General features: G+C 36.4%; 1 protein-coding gene across 2 annotated transcripts; it reads right to left on the bottom strand.

Moving 5' to 3' along the window:
* Positions 1 to 421: 421 nt before the first annotated feature.
* Prp8 (pre-mRNA processing factor 8) lies at positions 422 to 27,162 on the bottom strand. Of its 2 annotated transcripts, none has more exons than XM_028174343.2 (35): positions 26,544 to 27,162; positions 26,238 to 26,437; positions 22,448 to 23,336; positions 21,880 to 22,130; positions 21,459 to 21,621; positions 21,059 to 21,276; positions 12,745 to 12,971; positions 12,220 to 12,364; positions 11,860 to 12,041; positions 11,496 to 11,702; positions 11,124 to 11,414; positions 10,656 to 10,848; positions 10,008 to 10,195; positions 9,592 to 9,830; positions 9,224 to 9,370; positions 8,919 to 9,069; positions 8,484 to 8,691; positions 8,034 to 8,239; positions 7,742 to 7,932; positions 7,236 to 7,371; positions 6,957 to 7,126; positions 6,511 to 6,658; positions 6,091 to 6,219; positions 5,631 to 5,791; positions 5,210 to 5,401; positions 4,588 to 4,782; positions 4,263 to 4,434; positions 3,828 to 3,941; positions 3,518 to 3,691; positions 3,050 to 3,243; positions 2,608 to 2,823; positions 2,336 to 2,501; positions 1,819 to 2,022; positions 896 to 1,175; positions 422 to 774 (listed from the first exon to the last, which is right to left on the bottom strand). In XM_028174343.2, exons 2-35 carry the CDS (start codon positions 26,422 to 26,424, stop codon positions 614 to 616), a joined length of 7,095 nt encoding a protein of 2,364 aa, XP_028030144.1. In that variant the 5' UTR covers positions 26,425 to 26,437; positions 26,544 to 27,162; the 3' UTR covers positions 422 to 613. The 2 variants fall into 2 exon arrangements, with proteins under 2 accessions (XP_028030144.1, XP_028030146.1); XM_028174345.2 differs by having other exon boundaries at positions 26,238 to 26,434; positions 26,544 to 26,697.

Below are 27,162 nucleotides of genomic sequence, written 5' to 3'. Positions count from 1 at the left end.
TTTAATACAGCTATTTGTTATGATTTTGAAATTAATTCGAAGTAGACTGCGGCTATGGCCAGAGAATATTGGTATAAAAAATAATTATACTTAAGTATGATTTTTATAAATTAGTCTGTAATTTTTGTGTTCAATAAATACACGAGTTTGATTGAATATTGTATTTTTTTGTCAAATACCAATTTTAGGTACAAATATGCCGATTTTAGCTGGCAACTCTACCGATTTCGCTCTATGACGTTCGAGATCAGTGATTTCCTTATGTTTCCTACTATTTTCAATTCCTGGTATTATCAATTGGTTTAAATTCATAAAAAATTTACTTCTCTAGATAATTGAAGTTCACTTTTCAGCTTAGCCGAAGTGGGTAAACAGGTCCACAGCCCGTCCTGTGATAATTAATTAAAAAAGAAAAAAAAAATAGTAATTATCGAAATTTATTATTTATACATGCTAATACACATATTATCCTTATTCTAATACACACCCATATAAAACGAAAGAGGACAAATAATCGAAAGCATATATAAACAGCTAAATAGCTGTTTATTTTCTTTTTTATTTCTATTACAACATAAAGTGAAACGCAATGAAAAATGCTTCTAGATTAAATTTATGCAAACAAGTCTTCTCTGTCGGCGGCGATTGTTGGTGCTGCAGCATCTTCCATAGCAGCAAAGTTCATGAAATGCGCCGGTCTGTGAACCTCGTGGTAGAATTCGCGAGGGTTGCCGAGTTGCACACCGTACTTCATATTCGGGTCGTGACGGACGCCTGTGGTCAATCGGTAGAAATATATAAATAACCTTAATATTTTAATATTTAAAACAAAAATTCCGCACGATAGAACCAGAACTGCGATGCATCGCAATTGTTTAAGTAAAATACTACTCACCCATAAAGTTATAATTCCAACTGCCCTGCGACGGCACCATGAAATAGCCCAGGAATCTATCTGAGAGCAACATCTGCACTCTCTCGTAATGACTCGGCAAGTAGCCTTTAGGATTATTTCCTCTATCAGTATTCCTCACGCCCCATTCGTATCCGCTTGGAGTAAGTTTGTACGCAGTTAGGGAACATGAGCCGGGCGTGAATGAGCAAGTTATGATAATCGTCTTCTCGCCATCCCATGATGAGTTATCGGACATGATTTTGGCATGTGTGGTGATATCCTGCAATTGAAAATATTGTAAATTATTCTATCAAACAAGCCAGATTATCCTCGTCTTGGGCGAATGAAACGAACGTGTATTCTTGTGAAACGAAAATTTAGTCTAGTTCCTAAAAGAGAGTCTTCTATTAGTGAAACAATCAGTTCCTGAGACTGCTCCATGTATAACAAATAAAAAAACGTGCCCTGATCGAGTTTGACTCTTACAGAGTACTCAGTGCTCCTAATTCTCATTTAGAGCATTAAAAGACAAAAATGTATCAGGTATGGCGTATTTTCCTAACTAATTTCCCTAATTTTTGTTGAATTGCTGGTATACGCATTGATGTTATGAGGATTCAACCTCATCATTTTATGGTCATTAGTGGTATTAATATCATGGGTGTTTAAGACTCTGAACGTGAGCCATGACCTAGTGTTTTATCCTAGTGCCTGCCCATCTCTAAATGAGTGCAGTAGAATGTCCTCGAGCAGGGAGAGATGGATGGCGCGAAATCGTGAGACGCATCAAGTCTGCCCCTTCCAACACTACATGACGATCACGACCACTCTGTCAAGAGTGACACGACTGAGAAGAAGAAAAATTTATAAATGATAAAATATTGCAGGAGCAAGTTCTGTGACTTAGTAACTTTTTGGTGTACCTGAGGCGATAGCTGGGGCAACTCATTAGGTTGTGTGTGCATCCATCCAAGGGGTTGCAGGTGTGCTAGAGCGGGATGTTTTGGCAGGTGTTTCGGCAGATGTACTTGTTGATGTGTACCCCACTGGGGAGGCAGTACCGCACAGTGCACTTCACGTACCATCGGATTATCACTTGGTGATGTACCATACAAATAACAGGCAATCTAAAAATAGTATGAACGATAAGTTAACTTTGTAACTAAATTATAATGTATTTGTAAATTGAATGTGAATTGTGTGCTCAGATGTCTTGTATTTTTTTGTTGCCATCATTTGCAGATAAGTAACAGTCTCTTGAAGGGAATCAGTGTCGTTAGTGGACACGTGACCATGGCTGTACATTCTTTAATAATGTTGATTTTAAAACAAATTATTGAAATGAATTGAAATATCCCATATATTTTACGTATTTAGGGATAATCACAACAGTGTGGCCTGGTTTCACTGGTAGCTCATAAAGTTAAATTAATAAGTTACCTGTGCCCTTAAATCGGAAATGGTTACGAATTTCTTAAGTAGGTTCTTCGGCAGAATGTAGGTGTATCCGCTTTCCTTGATGTCATCTGAACTCACGTAAATATGGTTTGTACGAAGATGTAAATTCGTGGCCGATATCGCACGGACGCGCCATTCAGTCTTAGAGCTGCGAAAAACCATCCAAATTAAAAAATAACCCATAAAATTAGTGGAAGATCATATAATCATAGCTTACAAAAATAATGTGAAAGAGAGAATTCCTAAAGTCTCACCTAAATGTCTGCGACTCATAATTGCTCGTCGTTGAGGTTATAATTTCATCTCCATGTTTGTTTACAGTACGAGTTGTGGTCGCGGTTAGTTGACTCTGTTCTTTACTCTGCTTTTCGATCTCGGCGATTTGTTGACGCTGTGCAGAGGGGGCCGATATCTCCATACCAAGGATGATGTCACGGATTTCCGATTGTGTGAGCGACGCCACATTTACACTATTAGTAAAATCGTGTTAAAAGTTAATGTATTTAATATGAATACTGCTAAAGTATTAAGGCTCCTGGTTACAAGAGAAAATAGTCATTTAAAAAATTAATATATTCTGTTTAAAATTTTCAAAGAACACTTAATGGACATTTATCTGATCATTTATTTTCTTTACTCACGAATGTATAGTATTTATGGACAATAACGAGATTAATATTATTATTGAAAACTCACTTGTTCTTCTTTCCATAATCAGCTAATATTAGGTCCTTCAATTGAACCTCAACTTTGATCCAATCATCATCCGTTAAAGTGGGCCAAATGTGGTGAGGTTCCGTGAAAGTGGTTTTATCAGGTTTCAAGAGAACCTTCGTGCGTTCTGTGTTCACGTGCAAAGCACGGAGTATCAGGATGAGCCGACTGAAGGCCTAGGTATTAACAAATTATAATATTTAACAGATTTTCTTCAATTATTATTTTCACTTTTATTCAGTGTATATTGTTTAAATCAGTTAGCGTATTTTCAGACAGACAGAGCTACAGTACATTGCGATCAGCAAGTCCATAGTCACTGCCAGCCTCCAGAGCACAGGGACTCTCTGGTTTCAGGACCCCTACGCAATTCATCATTTTGATTATAAGATATGTTAATTATAAAATATTGAAATGTATTTATTTATTTTTTGAAGAAACATAACTTACAGTATATGAAGATATAGTTTTTAGCCAGTCATCATATAAGTTGAACAAGACCATTTGAGGCTCAGTTGCTTTCAAAATGAGGTCACCAAACTTTTCCACTTTCAAACAAGCCTGGAATGGCAGCTGCAGTTCGGAGCCCTTGATTACGATGTTAGGAAAGTCGAGTAAATGGACCTGTGGATGTTAAATGGATTGTTTAAAGTTTTCTACAGTATTTGAATAATTTCATGATAACACTCTCTACATTTATATTAATTGTATTTGTATTGTATGAATTAATTTATTTGATTTTATTCAAGTTCATATTTACCTCAAGTGGATCCAACATTCCTTTTCTGGTAACAATAATTTGTTTTGGTTGTTCTTCAACAGGCAGTGATCGAATTAAGGCAGCCACTTCTTCTGCAGTCTTCCATTTAGCAAGCTAAAAACACAAGTTTTGTTTTCTATCAGAATTATTAACATTTATGAAAATTTCAAGATGTTTGGTATGAATTATTTCAATGCAACATGCATACGAATATTTAATTAATGAATCGACATACATATTCTATTCATTATCATGTTTCAAAACCAACCACATTTAAAATTATAAGTAAAGAATGAAATATAAGTTTCATTCGACTTTAGTTGGTGATTTAAATGATATTCATGGTGAACATTCATTTAAGCACCCTAGCATTTTCACTAAGCATCACCATATTCTTGCCTCTTATGTTTCTAGTAACAAAAGTAAAAAACAAACCTGCCCGAGACGTTTCTGCCCTGCCCATACACTAGTGTGAATGATTTTAAGGAATAGCTGTCCTGTTCGGGGATTGAATATAAAAATCGCTCCATTGATAGGTTTAGTTGTCAAGTTTCCTTCAAAGGTTTTGTGAATTGTTACACGATATACATTCGTGTCATCAACGAACCTGTTCATAAAATAAAATTAATGTGATCAGAAAAGAATAAATTTAATGTTTGTTATGTTACGTTTCGAAAAAAAAAAGTTATATGTACATAAAAATCTTGTTCAAAATTGATAGTCGAAATAAATATGCATATTTTTATATAAAATTACGCACCAAATGATTTGATTAGAGAACAATTCTCCATAGTTCTGACTGGAGAGGTAAGGTTCAGTAGGTTCTGAAGAATACAATTGCAGTGCTTTACGTATACGTTCCCTAAGCACATACAAGGCAGGATTAGCTTTCATTATCTTGGCCATCGCTTGTTGAATAAGAGGTTTGCAACCGGGGAACCAGTTACCGTATGCACTGTAAAAAAATTGGTATTTTTATAACTTTGTTGATTATACTAAATACAAACTGATCTAATTCTGAAACTCAATAACATCAGGTAATACAATAATTTGTATTTGTTTACTACAATAATGACACTTATTTGAACTATTTTAGAACTTCTCAAGTAAACTTCAATGTTTGTCTAGAAAGTACTATCGAAAATGATTGATTTGGTAAAATTTTCATTATTTATTTTGTGTCAAACTATAATTCAGAAATATGGCTCGGCCGCATTTTGCAAGTCTGTGTTGGCCTTTCCAAAGAGGTTCAGGGGCATGTTCATTCAGATCAGGTTAGACATAAAGAGCATCTTGGCTATAAAAAGAAAATTGTATGAATTCTTGATGTGTTTCCTAATATATTATATAAATTTAAAATCTTTAGGATTACTTTCTCTTACCTGTGCAAGTTATAGGCCAAATCAATGGCAATCAGCAAACCGGTAGGTGAAGGATATATAGACATGTTGTCTGTAGTGTAATCCAAGAATTTAGCACGAGCATATCTTTCGATGTCGTGAGAATCGTAATCACCCCAACGAAGCTGTATATCAAGCCAGTACTTTTGTGTAGTTGTATTGTCCATTGTGTCCCTGTGTATTAATACAATTTAAGCAATAAAAAAAATGCTTCTACACTATGTGTATTCTAACAAAATATCAATCCAACAAAACTGTATGCTTGTATTCCATTTATTAATTCAATTCTACTCAATACAAATAACTTTAATTTGTATAATATGTTAACATTATTCTATACAAAATTGAAATGAAATATCATAGCTATAGTTTCATTAAACATCAAAATTCATTGAATATTTACTTTGTATCGGCTAATAAGGATGGTCGGGACACGTTCCACTTGTAGGCTGAGAACAGTAATATATCGGCGCATGATGAATTCATCTTATAAGATTTACGAGGATGAATGGTTTCTTTCTGTACCGTCTCAATTTCTAAAGCGTCAAGTTCTTGATCGAATACCTGTGATAGAAATAGTTGTTACAGCTATGTTTTTTATTAGAGCCATACACCTATTAGGTTAAGTCAAACAAGTTAACAAAACTTAGGGCTTCACATAATGTCTCAAAATGGATAGGCGCTTTAACTTTATGTGTATAGGAAACGGTAACCAGTTCGGCTGTGAGTTAACTTGCCAATGTATGCAATAAACAAAAAAAAACCACTATAAATGAACTCTAGATATATAATACCAAACATGCATGCAACAGTGCCCTATCTATTTATTATACTTTTTAAATTATAATAAAATACTATTTTACCTGACAAAGATCCATAACAATCGACTCGTGTACTTTCTGCCACAAGTGAGCTCTGAAGATTTGGATGAGTGAAATCTTCAATGTCGGAATCTTACCGTGCATGAATATACCAGTAAGATCCAGTTGTACCTGAAAGAAAATTAAAATATAGTATTACCATATCCATGCATTAAAACTTGAATATCTTATAACATAGCTTTATGTTGTTTAAATCGTCTTTGTCATAATTATATAGGTAGATAAGTAAGACGCCGAGAGAGAAATCGTATTTGGAGTCGAAATAAGAATAAATTACTGCCCATTAATATATTTTAAGATGACAGGACTCTTGAAATAAGCAACCAAATCTCAATAAGTCTAACCATAGCTAATCATAAAATCTCACGTGAAGGTAATGAGTAGGCAATGTGAAGATCTTACTTGGAAACCGACGTAGACGTTTGCTCTGTTGATGGTAGGCGACCACCACAATGTGAATCGACGGTTCGGGATCTGATTCAACCCGGATCGTTGGGCGTTTGTCAACTTTTTGTACTTCATCGACTCTTCGAAACCAGACGCTTTTTCCCTAAGTAAATAAGTTTTATTTATTACAAAAGCGCACTTATTGCAAACATTATAATTGATTTTTTTTATGTCACTTAAAAATAGCCTCCCATTATTGTACATAGCCTAGAAACAGGTCACAACCGGTCATCAAGCCCAAGTTAGGATTCCCTGTGTTATAGGTACCAGAGATTGACATATATACTTGATCTAATATCATTGTCATACACATTAGATACTATATTTCCATCATCATTTGTAATCAGTAAATTCTCAACCATTTTGGATTATAAGCAAATTTATTATGTCTTATGTCATACCAGAACAAACCCTCCCAAGTCGGGAAGTAAGTTCCCTTGAACAATGTATGCTCGAGGATACCCTCAACTCCTCCTAATGCTTGTATCATATCTGTGCGATAGTTGTTCAAGTTCCACAGTTTACCGTCGTGACGCTGGTGAGTCCACCAGAATGGATTCTGCTTTAGGACCTGTTTTGAAAACATTTGTTTCAATTAATTGACATTTTCTATTAAATAATTTAATTTATACACGAATATATAGATATAGGAATAAATTATTGTATGCAAGTAATCTTACCTGATACTGTTTGAATTCCGTACGTATACGCCATCCCTTATCGTAAGCGAGTGTATGCCTGTCTTTTTGGAAAAGTGTGTTGATCCTCGGGATACCCCTGTCCCAAGAATCTTCCAAATCTTCTAGAGTCAATCGTCTGTAGTACAAATATGATTTTTAAAATACCTTTTTTCAAATAACATATTCAACTTGATTAGTTTTATTTAGATCAGTTAGCGTATTTTCAGACAGACAGTGCTACAGTACATTGCGATCAGCAAGTCTATAGTCACTGTCTGCCCCCAGAGCACAGGGACTCCCTGGTTTCAGGACCCCTACGCAGTTCATCACTTGTTCTTAAATTTAAATATTTATCATTTCAATTCTCCAACTAAAATATGATTAAATTGGGATTATAGAGTAATATTTGTATGTATTTTTACAGACTTAGATAAATTAAGTCATTGTTAAATCAAAGATGTTGTTAGAGCATTGGCTGTCATGGTCATTATATAACTCAAAATTACCTATTCTGAGCATTCGCTTCCTGTCTCTTAAGTGCGTATTCAGCCCAGACTCTCTGGGAGTCTACAAACTCAGCTTCCCAAGGTTGAATGTAGCGGTACAAGTTCGGAATTAGTTGATCTTCATCATGTGACATTCCAGAACGGAAATGCGTTATGCCGACGTCTGTTTGTTTTGACCAACGTAGGTCAGACTAAAAAGAACGCAAGTTATCAAACGATTATGAAGAATCTTGATACAATTCATGAGCAAATATTGCTGTTTTGTAAATTAAATTTTAAAATAAAATCTCACCTGCGGAATCAAAACATGTCCCATAGACAACATTCCTAAACCTCCAAGTTCTTTGGGTGTGTAAAACACGACCGGAGGGAATCTTGAAGGCATTTTCGAGTTAAGGCCAATCTTGATACGAGTTTGAATCTTATTCTCGCATTTTACGAGTAAGTCGAGGAGTTCTTGTGTGTTAACAACGGCCTCACGGAAGTATGTCATTAGACCTATAAATAATGTCTTAATTTATCCAAAGTTTTATATTGATCAAATAATATAAATTCGTTTTTTTTTTATATGTTATAAGTACTGTTTGCAATGCAAATAATCAGCAGTTATGTCCAATATTTAATTGTGGTGATGTTCATTCTGCTCTTTCCAATGCAGAATTATTCTACATCAAATACTTATTATTTTGAACGAATCTAAGGAAAGTTGTAAAAAATATAAAACCTGACAAAATTGATTTACCAATAAGAGCAGTATTCCATTTATTGACGATTTTGGTAAAGGTCGTTGATCCGGAAGCCATAAGGATTTGTCTGACACGATTGTGGAAACGAGCCAGGGATTCGTCATCAACACGTAGGTAGCATTGTGCTGTGCGCTCTTTGGTCACTTCGTTCTGAAGGTTCCATACTCCGTCACGATGTGATAGCTCTTCATGTTGACTTCGGCACTACATAAATAAACATCTTTTAGTAATGGACACATTGAGTGAAAATTAAGTGGAATTTGTGGAGCACAATCCGAGGTAGTGTCGTTAGCCTGCACAATTGGTAACTTGGTCTTGGTTGCTGGTACTATGATGGTTTCATGTTACATGGTAGACAGTATTATCTATATACTACAATAAATATTTAGCATGATGATTAGAATAAGAGGGTTATATATCTTAAAACTTACCTTTGGCAAGATTCTGCATTCAAATCCAGCCATATTGAATAACAAATTGGGATTGTCCTTAGAATAAACAGATACAAAGCTGTTCTCCCATTGTATAGTTGTCACTGAACGCGGTAGACGATTCTTTATGTCCCAGAATACTGCACGCCCACTGTTGCATAGAAAATATAATATTTCATTCAGTATTCTATTACCCCAATAATTTAATATTGATTGTTAAATTAATTAAATCAATAAATAATTATTATTATATTTAAATTTATCATAATAAACTATACATGATCACTAACTTAACTAAAACTTACAGATTAACATCGTGCTTCATTAGACGCATACGAGCATCCCTTGGCCAGCACTTTTTGTTATTGTAACCTACAATGTTCTCATTGTTGGGATCAGGATGCTCTGTAAGGTAGCGTTGAATCAGATCTCTTGCTTCCTCTGCTGAGAATCTATAACCAAAAATGAATTATTTAAAGTGAAGATTTGATTTCCTATGCTTGCTTGGATCAATATAGTAACTTAAAAGGTTACTGTCATTCACTAAAACCTGTTATTCAACCAATGTAAATTACGTTTATTAATATTAAAAGAAAAAGTGAAAGGATATTGATTACCTATAAATTATAGTAATGGAATATGAATTTCTATGACCGTAAAATATTATACATACCTGAAAAATATATGAATCCTATCTATGTATCTGCAATACAATCGAATAGGATGAGCAGTTTCTGTCTGACGATCTTGGTATGAAAGGAAGTCATTAGGCAGTTGTGGTGGGCCAGCCATCTCACTGGCTCTCTGTAGACCGAGCACCAGTAAGTCTAACACTAAGCCATAATACTGGACGATGAAGGAAGCAAATTGAAGACCTCTAATTATACCGTATGAGTTTGTGTGATTCATATCCTGAAATAAAGATGAAAATTTAATAAAAAATTAAATACAATAGTTTTATCATAATTAATCAGGATTGTTTACTATTACAGTATGTTCATTTTTTAGATTCCATTAGAATTTTTTTTTGTTTACTTAGACATGGGGGTTAATTTTAATGTTAAATAACTGTTTTTCAGTTTTCCTCACCTTATAATTGATCACTACATTGTTTTTAGCAGTCATGTAATCAGCAATGTTATGGTCCACAATGAGACGTAGCAATCTGTTAAGCAGCGTCAAATCTATCTTCTCATACAATTTCTCAAAACGTGACTCGAGCAAGACATTACACTCGCCTTCACCAACTTCCCATACGTCTTGAAGGTTGTTAATACCTATGCAGGATGATGAACAAATAGCAAGATCAATTGTGAGATAGAATTAATATTAAAAATTATATCACAATCATTTCATTAATGCTCAACCTTCTGTATTGTTTGGTGACAGAATTCAAGTATTATAAGCTTTGTATTTTGTATATTTAATAATTTTTTGATCTACCTATTGAATTAGTTTATAAAAATAACGATATAATGTAAAAGGTATATATTTTATTAATTTAATTTCATGCATTAGTATTTATAATACTTATTACTGTAGTTAGAATAATATAATTTATAATTTACGAATTTTGCAAATGTGGTAATAAAAACTGATAAAGTGATACATTTTGTTTCATGAAATCATGAACAACCATTATAGAAACAGTTTGAGACCTGAGTCTAAATATGGGTGGCAGCACTCAGGTTGTGGTAATTAGACAAGTTATTAAGTAATAAGTATTAGTTAACTCACCCTGACACCACTTGTAGACAAGTAAAGGTGATGGTTCTGTATCAGCTGGTTTGACCCAGGGTGGCAATAGACGTCTTTTGTCTGCTTCATACCATAAGTACTGATCAAGATATGCATCTGTTATCTTCTCCAATGGTTCTACATCATAAACTGGAACTAAATGGGAGTAGAGATCCATAAACTCAATTCCCACCTAAAATTAGAAAAAATTATAATCTTACGTTACGGACGTTTTTTCCCGGTTAGAATATCCCTCTGCATCGTCCCATAAGGAACTACGTTCCAAAATACATCAGATGAAAAATTAAATGAAAATGAAATCATTTACACGCCAATTTGTTTGTCTCGAGATTTGTTTGTGTAAAAAATAGCCTTTATATGTTCAGACATTTACTGACATTCTTTAGATATATACAAGTATTAGAAAAACCCAAGTACCTATGTGGAAAGTTAAATCAGATTACTCACCTCCCTAAAAGTTCTTTGAGTGAGCAAATGACGTTTAATCCTAGACAATGCTTCATGAGGATTATCGTACGCCTGTTCAATAAGCCCTAGCTCTTCTCTCTGACTCTGATTCAATCTGGATTTGACGCTATACGCTTCTTTAAGACGTTCAAGAGCCAAAATCAATAGCTTTGTGTCGTGCTTGTAAGAGAGAGGGGGGAACGGAATTGGGGCGAAACGTCGTGATTCAAGCCAATGTACAGTGGTAGTGTAGATTGCCACGGCTTCCTCTGGAGATATGTAGGGACCGTCCTGTTGAGAAACATTGTAATGAACATTATAAGTACATAACACCAAATATAAATTAAATGCAAATTTTCAAATAATTCAAACCTTAAGGTAGTTATGCTGTCTTTCTTGCTCAGCTTTCAAATACAATCTTGTTAGTCTGCCAAGGTTTTTCTTGCAGACTGTTTTATCGACCGTCGCACCACGGCGGATACGCTCTCTGTTGTAATGAGCTGTGTTGGTCCACCAGTCCGCTTTCATCTTTACGTAGCGAAGAATCATGTTCTCGATTGGAGTTGGAAGTCCAGGTACCTAAAATTTTCCTTTTGTATAACTACAAAGCAGCATACAGCACAAAATGAGCTTACAGCCTATCTGATACTAAGTGGACATTAGCAAAGACAGAAACACAGCCAGACTTTTGCATATTGGTGAAAATTTTAAAATTTAAATTATTGATTGCACTCACCTTCCAAGGGATGTTCGCTTTCCAGCATCTCCAAGCTTCAGACAAATGTTGCAATATCGTTCTGGCCTTATTCTGTTTAATACCTTCAGGCATCATGTCTACAATGTCGTGCATTACAGATGCACGCAATTCAAGATCGAAGTGTGATTCCACACGCTGTTTAGTAACAGTCTTCGCCACACCTGTTCCAGGACATAGTACGTATTTAAAAATTAGAAAAAAACTAACATATTTTAACCTGTTCCCATGATTTATTTTCAACAAGTTCTGAAATCGTTATTTGTTTTTTTCCTACAAAGCTTAATTTATGATAATGAAATATTATTATATCTGATGTCTGTGGAAAAGCTGGTTACATACCTTTGGAATGCCTTCCTTCGAATTGTCTCGATAGTAAATTTCCGAGCCAACGTTCCAGTAATGGTGTGATTCCTCTCATGAAGAACAACCATACTCGCCAGCCTGGCGCCCAGAACCCACAACCGGGTCCTTTCGATACTGGACCCTAAAAAAATTTACTATTAGTGTCTGTCTGTTACTATTAAAATTACTCTCGTTTATGAGGATCAATACAAGATGCAACAAAGTGTAGACCATTATTAAAAAATATTTATTGAAAATGAACCACAAAATCCCGCGAAACTATTAGATATATTTATTATTCTTTCTGTGTGCTTACTGTAATGATATAATATGCTTGTTGAATTGTTTAAATTCGTGTAGTAGTTGTATTTTATAGTTTTACATGCTAACTTCCAGTCTTTATATTTTCACAAATTATGATTATAGTTGTACCATAAAATATTACATATTTTGTGTTTATTTAAATTAAATTGTTTTTTTCTGGACCCCAGGAAATCTCGTCAAATACTAATTTCCACTTACGGTATTAAATCTGTAGTAAATCAAATGCTTCAAATCTTTACACATTCTGATCTGCCTCATCAGCTTGTACTTGTAACGGTACATGCCCGTCAGTTGTCCAACATGAGCAAAAATGTACTGAAGACCGTCGGCGAGTTGGAAAGAGTCCACGTTGTTGAGACGATATTGTACATGAGAGTCCACTATAAGCTTCGTCAAACGAAGTATCTCACGACACAGATGGAAGGCTGTTGAATATCTAGATATTAATATGTGAAGCAAAAACTTTGTATCCCTTTTTACGAAAATTGCGCGGACGGAGGAGTATGAAATTTTCCACACTTATAGAGAACATAAAGAAGAAGTGCACAATGCTAATTTTTTTTTAAATAATGCATAAAAGATACATTAAATCAATAAAGAAAACATTACACACACTACATATCATGAATTTGACGCACACACGCATGCATACTATTTACTGTCAAACTTTTGTTCTTGACTTCTGTTATCAAATTGAGAATAGAATAAATATTGTTTGTCTTTATTAATATTTTTTTATAGTGTAGTCTTGACGAAATTTGTGATTATAGAAGTATAAAATACAATCATAATAGTGTACAAACTTACAATTCCAATTAATTATAGTCGAATTTCGACTACTGCGGGACCTCTAGTTATATTTATTACTTAAGATTTTAGAATGGAATTTTCGAAAAATTGCACTGTTCCTTTCTATATAAAGTAAATAAGATACAAGCGATATTGGGGAACCCCAACCTTGGCTGGACTTTGTTCGGGCCAGGGTTCGAACTTTTTTTTACATTCCCGCCCTTAAGAGGGGACATGGGCTATGGGGGACTTGATGCATGTTAGGCAAGTATGCGTATTTCTAAAGCGACCGTAATGTTTTTATTAGTGGTTGCGCTATGCGGTTGGTAGACCAAATTGTAACGGTCATCTATTACAAAATGAGTGGACTGTAGTTGCGTTGTTTAACTATGACACTTTCTCGGGTCGTGGCGGGAAGAAACAAAGGAACACAACCCGAGGGAAATTGTGAAGGAAAACGACGTACCTGGAGAGGATGGAGTCGTCCGAATCACGGCTGCTAAAAGTGCTTGAAGCCAGTTGGTGTATCTTCTTCTTGCACGACACTGTGATACACTGACACTAATATTGTATAAAAATAAAGTCTTAGGCCATTTCAATAATTACATCACAAAATACTGCTTTCTGTAATGCGGAGCGCGCGCTAGGTAACCGCCATATATTTTTTTTTTTCTGTGTGCCCGCGTCGCTCGTACTAGCCAATCCAGGGCGCGGGGGATGGGTGAGGAAGGGGAAGGGAAAAGTGTCATAGCTGCCATATTATTATAAAAACATCTATCTACAAATTTGTTAATGACGCTGGCGCAACCATTCCCCCCCAGTTTGAAGGGTTACCTTCAAGAAATAAAAGCTAACCTACCAAACACCTATGCGAAGATCTATCTATCTATATCTATGTTATCTATGTATATTAAACTAAATCTAACGAATACCTTATATCTAATAGTGAAGTTATTCTATTGTGAATTAGGTAAAGGGCAGAGACGAATAACCGGGCGTAGATACGATCCGGTTGCGGTCCTAACGCGTACAGTTCTAATCACTCCATTTGAACCAGGAAAAACCTCCTCCACTACTCCTAAAGGCCAATGTAGCGGGGGTGCGTTTTCCGTCATTAAAATTACTACATTTCCAACAACGATTGGGTTGGATGGAGAGTTCCATTTTTGGCGCGATTGTAACGTATGTAAGTAGTCTGTTTTCCAACGTTTCCAAAATGACTGAACTAATTGATCTAAAAGAGAGTGACGCGAGAGAATATGCTGCCTGTCTTCGTCAATATCTCTAGCGGGTAAATATTTTAGCGGCGTCAACGACAAAAAGTGAGCCGGAGTCAAAGCTAACGGCTCAGCTGGGTCGCCAGACAGTGTCCTACATAGCGGACGTGCGTTCATCACGGCTTCTATTTGAGTGAGCACGGTACTCAACTCTTCGAAAGTGAGAATCTGCAACCCTACAACTCTATAAAGATGGGATTTAAGGCTTTTTATATTTGCTTCCCAATTTCCGCCGAAGTGACTTGCGGCGGGCGTATTAAACTGCCATTTAATGCGATTTTCTGCTAACATATGTGCGAATTCAGTTTTGTAGTATTTAGAGTTCAAGAAAGCGTGAACTTCCGAAATATTGCGTTTGGCACCAACATAATTTGTACCGTTATCTGAGTACATACAACCTACAGGACCTCGGCGTGATAAAAATCTTTTAAAAGCAGCCATGAAACTATGCGTGCTCAAATCACTGGCTAGTTCTATATGAACAGCACGAGTGGTCATACACACGAAAAGACAAACATATGCTTTCGATGAACGAATACCCCGACCACGTGAGATGGTGACCTTAAAGGGTCCAGCAAAGTCTGTACCAGTATGCACGAAAGGTTTAGCGGTTTCTACAACGCGACAAGAACGGTGGTCAGCCATTTCAGGTGCGATGGGACGCGGACGAAGTCTATAACAGGGCACACATTTATGTATCCTTGAGCGAATCAAATTACGTGCGGAAAGTATCCAATATCTTTGTCTAAGTATTGACATCAATAAATCGGGACCAGCATGACAGTGAAGTTTGTGATAATAATCGACCAGTAAATCAAGGATGTGGCCCTTACGCGGTAAAACTATGGGGTGTTTTTGATCAAATCCTAAGTTGGACTGACTCAAACGACCACCTACTCGGATGAGTCCATCCTGTAAGAAAGGCTTCAAATTTTGAAAAGGACGCCTGCAAGGTTTTTTAGACTCTAGGCTGCTAATTTCTGAAACGAAATGCGCTCGTTGCAGTTCACGAAGAACAATAAGCTCTGCCTTATAAAAGTCAGAGGCGACTATGTATTGTTGCTGTGGTAACAGTTTAGCAAAGCGGCAAACATATACCACGCAACGTAACAACTTTGACCATGACGAAACACGACTAGCCAATAATAATATAACTGAGTCTTCTCTTGGCGCAGAAGTTACAAGAGTGTGTCGTTTTTCTTCTGGCGGTTCAGAGACAGTTGCGGGATTAAAAAGCTTAACTGGCCAATCACAGGGTGCATCTCGTACCCATGATGGACCATGAAACCAGAGCGGATGATCTAATATTTGAGCGGGGGTTAAACCCCGCGAAAGACAATCGGCAGGATTGTCTGTTCCAGCTACGTGATATAGATTTTGAGGTGATAATTCATACTGAATTTTTGCTACTCTATTAGCAACAAATGTGTCCCAACGGTGGGGAGAAGAATGAGCCCAACACAAAGCTACGGTTGAGTCAGAAAAGCCAGCAATTCTATCAATATTAATGCGGTTGTTACAACCCTTGACTATGGCACCAATGAGCCGCGTCAATAGTAGTAAAGCGCAAAGCTCAAGGCGCGCGAGAGAGACGACCTTTCGAGGGGAGACCTTAGATTTCGCACTAATAAGGCTAACTGTAATATTGTCGCCATTGCAAACGTGAAAATACACCACTCCTCCATAAGCCTTCTCACTAGCATCTGCGAACCCCACTATTGTGACTACACTATCTCGAGAGATACCTACATGACGTGGGATTTCTATATGTTCGAGTAAAGGAAGCTCTTCCCTAAAGCGTGCCCATAATCTGGCCACGTTGTCCGGTGCGATGTCATCCCAGTCACACTGAGAAAGCCAAAGCTCTTTAATAAGAAGCTTCGCGTATAATACTACAGGTGCTACAAAACCCATAATGTCCCATATGCGAGCGACACAAGACAATATGGTGCGTTTGGTACAAGTTGGCGGGGTCGAACTAATTTTGAGACTGAATGTATCGGATGTGGGAGACCAGCTCAAGCCGAGAATCTTATGTGTATCATTGACATCAAAATTCTTAACCGTCGATAGACGATGCGATGGCGGAATCCAGTCCAAAACACCCTGAGAGTTGCTCGTCCACTTAACAAGGTCAAATTGCCCAGTCTTCATTAGGCTTATCACTTGAGTAGCTGTTTCGATGGCTTCAGGCTCGCTATCTACACTATAAGCAAAGTCGTCCATATACAGACCAGTATTGATGGTAGCTTTTGCCTTGGGGTAGGAATCACCCTCATCAAGAACTAACTGCTTCACAGTGCGAAGCGCGTGAAACGGACTTGACTTAAGTCCGAAACAAACGCGGTTAAACTGGTAAACCTTTAATGGTTCGTGTGGGGAAAACCTATATAAAAATCTTTGGAATCTACGATCCGATTCCCGAATGCCAATACAAAGAAACATTTGTCTAATGTCTGCAGATAGCGCTACAATAAATAAACGAAAATTGACGATAATATCAAACAAGTTACCTTGAAGATTTTTACCACAATACAAGATGTCGTTTAAAGAAACAGAAGTACTAGTCTTAGCACTGCCATCCAGAACAACACGCAATTTTGTGGTGAGTTTATCCTCCCTAATGACACCGTGATGTGGGATGATATAAGAGGGACCATTTTGCGTCTCATCAAGTACAGCGGGAGCAGGTGAGATGACACCCTTATCTACATATTCATTCACGACATCGTCGTAGGCCTTTTTCAACTTCGGAGATGCCATCATCTTACGTTCTAAACAAAAAAAGCGTTTTTCGGCCATTAGGCGCGAATCACCAAGCGAAGAGGTATCACCCTTAAAGGGGAGGGCGACAATATAACGACCACTTTCATCGCGGGTGGTCGTGCTACAATAAATATCCTCAGCGGTCTTATCATCAGGACTCATAACCAGCGGAACATTTACTTCTTCAATTTCCCAAAAGCGGCGGACGGTGGAGTCCAGTGGCGGCTCGACGGCGCAGCAGTATGATACGGTCGAGTAACTATTTATAAGAGCGGGTGCGGATCCAACTATAACAAAACCGAGAACAGTTTCCAAAGCGTGCGGTGCGGGGTTCGCCGAATGACCTTGAACCTTACGCGGCAGCAGGAGGTGCGGGAAAATCGAAGCGCCAATCAAAATATCGACGGCTCCTGGAACGGCGTAAGTATCATCGGCTAACGGCAAACTATCAAAGCTAGCTAACAACGAGGTATCTACAGAAACAGTAGGAAGTTGCTCCGTTACTTTATCTACAACCAGCGAGTTTATTTTGAATGAAACATTCGAGCTAAAACGTGATTCAAATTTAATTTTTACGGACCCTTGGATGTCCTTAGTAGACCCCCCTATGCCCTTGACTACGGGGCACGTAGTCTGGTTACTATATTTTAATCCAAGACGTTGACAGCATTCACGAGTAATAAAATTACTCTGTGAGGCGCTATCTAAAAGGGCGCGAACAAGATGCGGCTTGCCATGAGTATCAACCATTACAACTCGAGCGGTCGCAAGCAAAACAGTTGTAGGCAAGCGAGCGGAAGACAGCGAGCATAATGTGACGTCATTTGTGTTGCCGTCCGAGTTGATAGCTGCGGAGCTGTCTGTGCGAGCGGCAGCGACAGCAGCGGCGGGAAGTGCGGGTGAATACGCGGGACGCGCGAGATGTGTCGTACAACGTGCGGTGCCGCCAGCGTGAGTTCGACCATGCGAGTGCTCCGAGCTTGATACTGCTAGCGACGAGTTACCATACATTGGTTGATTACCTGCGCTTGTATTTCTATTGGCTACTATATTACTATTTTTATCAAAATGAAGCAAGGTATGATGCTTCAACGAACATTTGCGACAACTATGGCTACTATTACACACACCAACGCGATGTTTATCACTAAGGCAGTTTAAACACAAGTTATTTGCGCGAACAAAATTATAACGATTGGTAGGCGACAATTTCAAAAACCCAGCACACTGATACAACTGTGTATGATAAGATTTGCACAGAAAACAAGTCGACTTGGCGGGCACGGACGCAGGCAACGCCGCGGTATTTACATAGCTATGAGTCGTTCTAAGCGGTCTTGAAGACGTTTCTAAATGCCTTTCTGGTTGTCTTTTCGGGACTTCGTGAGGTCGCGTAGTACGCTGAAGTATTCTTATGTGATTACGTAAAAATAATTCCAATTCATTAAATTTCGGCAATTCAATACCCTTACTACCCTGATTCGTTTCAAATAAGCGAACAGTTTCGAAATCTAACTTTTTTAAGCCAATGTACAAAAATAAAAAGTCGCTGAGGTCATTGACGTTGAGATTTCTAATAGCCCGAACAGATGATGCAAATATGTCTAAGAATTTCTCCAAATTCTGTTCGGTACACGATAAAATAGGTTTTAATTCGAACAACTGATCCAGGTACGCGGTAGCTATCAACCGTTTATCTTCATATTTGGCTTTGAGTGTGTTCAAAATCAAAGAATAGTTTTCGGCACTAAATGTAATTCCCGCGCAAGCCGCACGGGCTTTGCCGGTGAGTTTTTCTACTAGGTAGTGTAATTTTTCGTGATCGGTTAAGTGATCATTTTGATTTACTGTATTTTCAAAACTATCTATAAATAAGCCCCAATTACGAATGTCCCCATTAAATTCGGGTATGTGGATAGGCGGTAATCTAGGTCTATCGCGGGTGAACTTAGGTTCCGTTTGCGAATACCCGGCGCTAGGTATTTTTTCTAAAGATTTAGCGACACGTTTTATACGGCAATATAGATCATCAAACGACGACATAACAGAGTAACTGACGGCGTAATCAGGATCTAGTTCTAATTGCAATGCGTTGATATTATGAACGATACTTTCGAAATCCGCGCGCAAATCGTCTATGTTTTCAATAGAACAAAGAAATGAGTCTCGTATTGCTAAGTCGGATATCTTAAGTGCATTATCACAAATTGTTTGCACGCGTGAATAAATCATATCCCTCTTAGCGTACAAAAGCTTCAAATCGTTCTCGGATTTATTAGATTTAGGCGGCATATTTAAAATTTAAATAAAACTAATCAACCAGAGTAAGTAGGTAAAGAAACAAAATAAAATCTGCAAAACAGCGCGAGAAATCAAATTTTGTGAATAAAAACTAAATTACGCGGGCGGACGAACGACGCAGAGGCGAGGGGGCGCGCGGCGAGGTGCAAGCGCAGCGCTCGTCGTCTTATAAAATAATAATAATATTTAAAATAGTTAGATAGCTACTACTATAAAAGTTGCTATTATTGACGCGTTGAGAATAAAACAACCAGACAATATCGAACGACCTAGGTTATGCCTCTGTCCTAGTTAAATTAAAAATGATAATAAAATATAATAACATACAAATATTTAAACACGAACGATGTACATATGTATTATGTTATTCATTCAAATAAATCAAAACAGACCAATTTGGTAGGTATTTGTATGTTCAAATGCGGTTAGCGAAGCGAGTGAATAACTCGTGAACATAAAATAATGGGAAGGTAGCTAATCACAAGATCACAATATTCAAAGTAAACTCTTACGATATCTATGATGCGTTTTCGAATACGAAAAAACTAATTAAATAAATATAATTTCTACGCATTCAGCGTCTAGCGAATGTGTGTGAAAGATGGCGTTTACCTAGGCTATCTAAATCTACCTACAACTAAATACCTAAATGCGGGTTTTTCTACTATATTAAATAAGTATTTAATTGCAGTGCGTTAATTGCCTATGGAATTAAATACAAATAATGCTAGATTTCTAATATGAGACGATGTAAGTTCGGAATCCGGCTCGAAATGGACCACTAAATAATGGTTGCGCTATGCGGTTGGTAGACCAAATTGTAACGGTCATCTATTACAAAATGAGTGGACTGTAGTTGCGTTGTTTAACTATGACACTTTCTCGGGTCGTGGCGGGAAGAAACAAAGGAACACAACCCGAGGGAAATTGTGAAGGAAAACGACGTACCTGGAGAGGATGGAGTCGTCCGAATCACGGCTGCTAAAAGTGCTTGAAGCCAGTTGGTGTATCTTCTTCTTGCACGACACTGTGATACACTGACACTAATATTGTATAAAAATAAAGTCTTAGGCCATTTCAATAATTACATCACAAAATACTGCTTTCTGTAATGCGGAGCGCGCGCTAGGTAACCGCCATATATTTTTTTTTTTCTGTGTGCCCGCGTCGCTCGTACTAGCCAATCCAGGGCGCGGGGGATGGGTGAGGAAGGGGAAGGGAAAAGTGTCATAGCTGCCATATTATTATAAAAACATCTATCTACAAATTTGTTAATGACGCTGGCGCAACCAATTAGGGAGGGTACTTATTCTCATTGGGAATGAATTTCGGCAAAGTATTAATTTAAAATTATAATTGAATTGTTTATTATCACTCACCGTTTCCGAACCGAGATTTCTTTCTTTCTTTTGTAGTAAGAGTCTTCACAGGTTTCAAATTGAAATTGTAATCCAGATGAAGATAGTTTAAATTCTTACGATGAATAAGAAGGTTGAGCATATTGTAACCTTGACGACAGACTTGTAAGCCAGCTTCAACCCAATCTAGTGTTGTAGTTTGGAAGAATTTGGTTGATTTGAATGAGCGGAATAGATACCTACAACAACAGATAATGTTAACTGGAGTGTTAAATATACGCATTAGGTACATTAAAAATTCCAAAGTTTATTAAATTGGACAAACAAATACAAAACGCAAAAAGAACTTTAAATATATTTAATAAATTTTGAAAGTAAAAAAAATTCAGCATTAGTAAAAAACATATATCAATAAACTCACCTTTTCTTTTGTGGTTTGGGGGGTCTGTGTTTCAAAGAGTTAAGAACATAGTATTTGAGTAGTTTTTGGTATGAAACACGAACTTTTACAGGCTGGCCTGGTGGGCAATGTTCTTTATACCAGGTCTTTACCAATGGCACATCAATTGCGCGACGAGTCCGTCCTGGTGAATTAGAATATAACTTGGAATATTTGAAATAATTTCCTCTTAATTTACAATGTGACTTTGCCATTGAATTTATCTTGTGAAGTAGAATGAGGTAATTTTTAATGGGATAAGTACCTTTGATGCTGGGTTAACTCATAAAAGGTAAAAATTTGTTTTTCTCCTTTTCTTTGAATCCCTTAGGAAACATATTTCTTATCTATATAAATCACCAAAGAACAGTACATTTTAAGTTTAAGTAAAAAAGGTTTTTACCTGATCTCATACTGAATGGTCTGGGCGCCCAAAGTAGAGCAATACCATTAGCTGTATTATCTGTGTAAAGTGCAGTTTCTTGTAAGAATGGAGACACTTCATCGGGGAGTATGTAATCTTCCTCTTCTGGGACCGGTTCAAGAGACTTTACTGAATGACGATGAGAGATAGGGTTAATGAGGGGATCAAAGTAGAAGGCTGGTAGATCTGGATCTTCAGTTTTGATGTAGACAACATTTGGTGTGTGATACCTGTTGAATTTAAGATACAAAATTTTTTTTAGTAGCATTGAAATACTCTAAACACATCTAGGGAGTGCAAAATAAATTCGAAAATATATTATTAATTTAATGCATCAATTATAATTCCCATGTAGTGACTAGTTTCAAATGAGACACTAAATGGGTGGTCCTTTTGGCATCTATGTTGGAAAAAAGCTTAGTTGTGAGTCTGGGAGATCATAAAAAGTTTTTATCTGTACCTGTGACCTATATTAACTTGTATGAACCAGGTATCACAGATTTCATTTTGAGATATTCAAACAAATAAAAAGTCCTATAGTACTTACCAAGACAACTGTACAAAGTGCGGCAGATTGTTGTACAAATATGGAAAGGCGATCCTATATTCAGTGCGAATCGGCTGACGTATTATAATCTTATTGATATCATTGAACTCATTCCAATCTTCATCTCCTGCAGAATTATCTTTCACAAGAGGCTCAAATTTAGGGCCTCCAGGGATTGCCATATTTAGAGCTTTGGCAGTGAAAAAACTTTTTGAATCAAAGAGATAGAAGTAATTATCGTCCACCAAGTCAGTTAGTAGTTGATTAGCCAGACGGTACAATGTTGCCATTTGGGGAAGAGTTAAGTTCCAACGACGGTATGTTGAACCATTCACATGTCTGGTGTCAATAAGTGGCTTGTGGTCATAAAACCACGATGCTACTGCTCCGTCTTCTTCAGGATCCAACTCAATCTGTATAGGCTCTAATGGTTCCACATCTAAGACATTGTCAGCATAGTCAAGAGGGGGTTCCTCGTCATCAAAAGGTGGGAACCTCATACGTTTGAAATGACGACGATCACGTTTTTCACGTCTCATCATGATCCACATTGTACCCCATTGTGCAATATAAACTGGCTCAATCACCCACGGAATTTCATTAACGAATGTTATAGCTCCTGTGATATGGTACAAAACCTTTACATCTCTGATCTGCTCCCAAGGCATGGGCATATTTTCCAAGAGCTTCATGACCGCATGAGGCATATACTTTAATGCTCCGAGGTATACACGTTTATCATGGCGATATTTACGACTAGTCATGTCGCCATGATCTCTGATAATTTTTCTGATGTGTTCTGGAGGCATGTCTTCTTTTTGTGCATCCACAAACCCAAATTTTCGCTTCTCCGCAAAACGTTTTGATTGCAGCTGAAGCCATTTCTGAGCTGCGTAAGATAAAATGCCAATAATTTTTTTTTTATTTCCAGACAAGCAAATAATGTACACAAAAGCTTATTTTTGGATAATTTTTCCCTTGTAGTATGTCGTGTTGTTAGTTTGAACGCGGGTACTAGAAGCAAGAACGCAAAGTAGATAGTCAATCGTTTTTACTTGAAGGACGAGGGCAGCTGATTTACAATTGACTTCATTTTTCAATTCAGATACTGGTAAACACTTTAGGCTGTAAGCTCGTTTACTCATTTTCGCAATAAATAATTAAAAGGAAGTTTTTTAAATAGAAACAAATGCAACAAATCATATCTGTGAAAAATACAATTTTACAGTTTCAATTCATTCTTACTTTATTTATCTTACACTAGAAAAATTAGCTCATATTTTTATAATTAGCCAAAGAGATATATGAGTCGTCTATTATCAAAGGTGGCAATCTGCATTTGGACATTTTTTTTTTATTGATATGTCAATACAGATTGATTTGAATATAATCGTCTCCTTCAAAGAATACGGTTCAAAACCTGCATTAAATAAAGGTTAATACTTAACCTGTTATTTATCTAAGATGTCGTTCAGAAGAGTTTTGTGACTGCCAATGGAATACAAAGTCAATAATTCGTTTTTCTGATTTACCAATAATTGTCCAAAAGTCACATTGCCGGCTTTGATAATAATCGACTCATATATAGATTTTAAAAGAAAGCTAGATAATATGTTTAAATGATGTAGTTTTTGGTGAGAACACAACTATGTATGAATGGACAAATAAGTTATAAAGTACTGTACCCCTAACAATATCAATACTAACACAAATAATTTGTGACATTTTTGCATGTTGATTATACTGACTTTTTTATAAGGATTTCTTTACTGTTGACTTAATTTTAACAAAAGTCATTATATTTTTTAACTGCATTCAAATGCAGACTCAAAAACTGAAATGCAAAAAGTTGTGAATTCCGCCAATAAAATATGTTACATTACATATTTCCATAGCTACAATTATGTTGTTTGATTTCTTTTACTAACTACTGCACCACCGAGTCAGTCAAATGGCAAAAGTGTGGTAAAATTAAATAAAATAATTAAATTAAATAAAAAAATAAAATAACATCAAGAAATTGAATATACAGTAATGTGTATGTTTTTTATTTAGAGAAAAAAAAGTTTGCATTTTTTTATGTGTGCAGTGTCAGCATTTCCATTTAAGCTTTGTAAGGGAAATATATCACTTGCAAATTAATCTAACCCCAACTGCTAAATTGCTACCATATTTTTAAATAGCAACTTCAAAAACTTTAGGGTAAGCTTATTATTAACAAGAAATTTTCTACATTCCAATATAAAAAAAAATACTGTTTCTGCTTTATTCTAAAAAGCTATTAGACATAAAGACATAGAATTTTACACTTATGTTTTCTTAGACAATTTTTAGAGTAAAATGTTAAGTAGGCCAATAAGTTCAGACACCTCTTATTATGTGTTCATAGATCTATAGATAGGCTGCACCATGTGACTGAAGCTACACACCTTAGACATAGTTAGATATGGTTGCTTTTTTTTTATTGCTTAGATGGGTGGACGAGCTCACAGCCCACCTGGTATTAAGCGGTTACTGGAGCCCATAGACATCTACAACGTAAATGCGCCACCCACCTTGAGATATAAGTTCTAAGATCTCAGTAAAGTTACCACGGCTGCCCTAACCCTTCAAACCAAAACGCATTACTACTTCACGGCAGAAATAGGCAGGGTGGTGGTATCGACCCGCACGGACTCACAAGAGTCCTACCACCAGTAATGCTTCTCAGCAAAATTCAGTAGGATGTTGTTAACAAGCATATGTGACTGACTCCTGGCATTCTTTTTCATTATTATTTAGTACTAAGAATCAGATATGAAATGTAACTAAACAAATAAAACATGTTTGTTTGTTTGAAGTATGGCAATACCTGATTATTATTAGTATTAAAATTTAGCAACCTAATATAATTATACACTAATGACAAAATTATGCAATAACATGTCACAGTCTTCGCAAAACCCATGAAACTGACATATTTACCATATTGTTGTTCTTCCCACTGATACAATTTGCTAACAACAGGGATGTTATGTAGTGTTGACTTGAAAAAAATCAGTACACAAATATAATAACATTCCTCTTATTATAGATTTTTACCAGGTTGTTATATTGCTTCAATGATTCTAATCATTCATTAGTTTTCTTATCATTTAATCTTACATATGTTATATACATAACTGTAATATAGAGCAATCAATAATATACCGTCTTTCCATACTGCATATGATATAGGGTATGAATTTTGGCCAACTTAACTAACAGAATCATACCTTTAATTGGTGTCCTATTCATTTGATAAAATATATGAATTACTAGCCATACTCGCCCTCTACGCTGGGCATTTAAAATTAACATTATTATTTGTCATTATTATTAAGGAACCCAACACTCATATAAATATTAGCCTATCCATTAAGTACATGTATTTTCTACATGGATACCAAGTTTGAAGTCAATCTGATGCATAGTTCAGTAGTTATAACGGAACATCCGTAAAATCTATTATAGATTTATATATTAGTATAGATTTGAAATAAGTGACTCAAGAGATCAATGGTAAGTATCAGTATGAATAGTAAATTTTAATACAAAAATCAATAAGGAATGCCAAATATTCATTCACCTTCAATGAATACAAAAATAAACATTTAATTGTATGAAATATTAAAAGTCGGTTATCAATAATGGTAATACGTTGTCCTTTTTTTTAGGTTAGTCTAATAATTTATCTTCTTTGCATCAATATCCGTACTAATGCCTAGTTTACATCTAACAATAAATACATAGCATTGAATACTAAACTGACCTTTTTCTTTTATCTTCTCCTCGGGAACATGAGTTGGTTTAGGGGGCTGCGCTGGTGGCACCGGGGGCGCAGCAGCAGCGGCAGCCGCGTGCGCTTGAAGCGCCGCTTGTTGTGCCGCTGCCAACTGCTGCTGCGCCATCATCGTGGCCCAGGGGTTGGGCCCCAGCAGATACGGCGGCAGCGACATTGCTGACCGCCTACTACAACGAAGAACTTTATAAGTATCACTAATCAAATGAAAGCTTGTTTAACGGAACGAGGTATTACTATTTGAAATATACTTGTAATTGAACATTTTTTACTTACCTTTTCGAGTTTAAGGCTTGAAATGTATTGTATCACTTTCAACAAAGTTAATATAACACCACATTTGGAAGAAAAAATTACAAACAACTCTAATACAAATCAATTTGTTTGACGGCCATTTGCAATAGACTGAATCATAGATTATATACGCTGATATCATAGAGTTACTATAATTGTAGGTACTTATTAACTCCATGGCTGATATTTTTTAAAGGATTTTATGACCTGGTAATTTAGATTTTAAGTCATGTCTTATTTTAACATAATATATTCTTATTTTTATGATAAATGATAATGTGGAGTGAAATGAAATGAAATGAAGATGATTGATTTGAGACATTAATCAACTTGGATGAAATTAAATGAAATGAGATGAGATGATATCGGATGAAATATAATCTCAGAAAATGGTGGTCATTTAATAAGACTTTTTCAGTGGACTTTTTGGAAGATCCCGAGAAGTTACGTTTAGTGGCTTTGTTTCATTTTCACATTTGTGCACTTTCACAGATACTAAACAGTTAATAAACCACCGTTATTACACATTTAAACCCGAAGAAACACCAAATAGACAAAATAAAACAACTCACACAACTTCACTCCTCCCCTCCCGCCAAAA

Source organism: Bombyx mandarina, chromosome 08 (assembly GCF_030267445.1).
Source record: "Bombyx mandarina strain Sakado chromosome 08, ASM3026744v2".
Lineage (NCBI taxonomy): Eukaryota > Metazoa > Arthropoda > Insecta > Lepidoptera > Bombycidae > Bombyx > Bombyx mandarina.
This window is presented reverse-complemented; position numbering and strand designations above follow the sequence as displayed.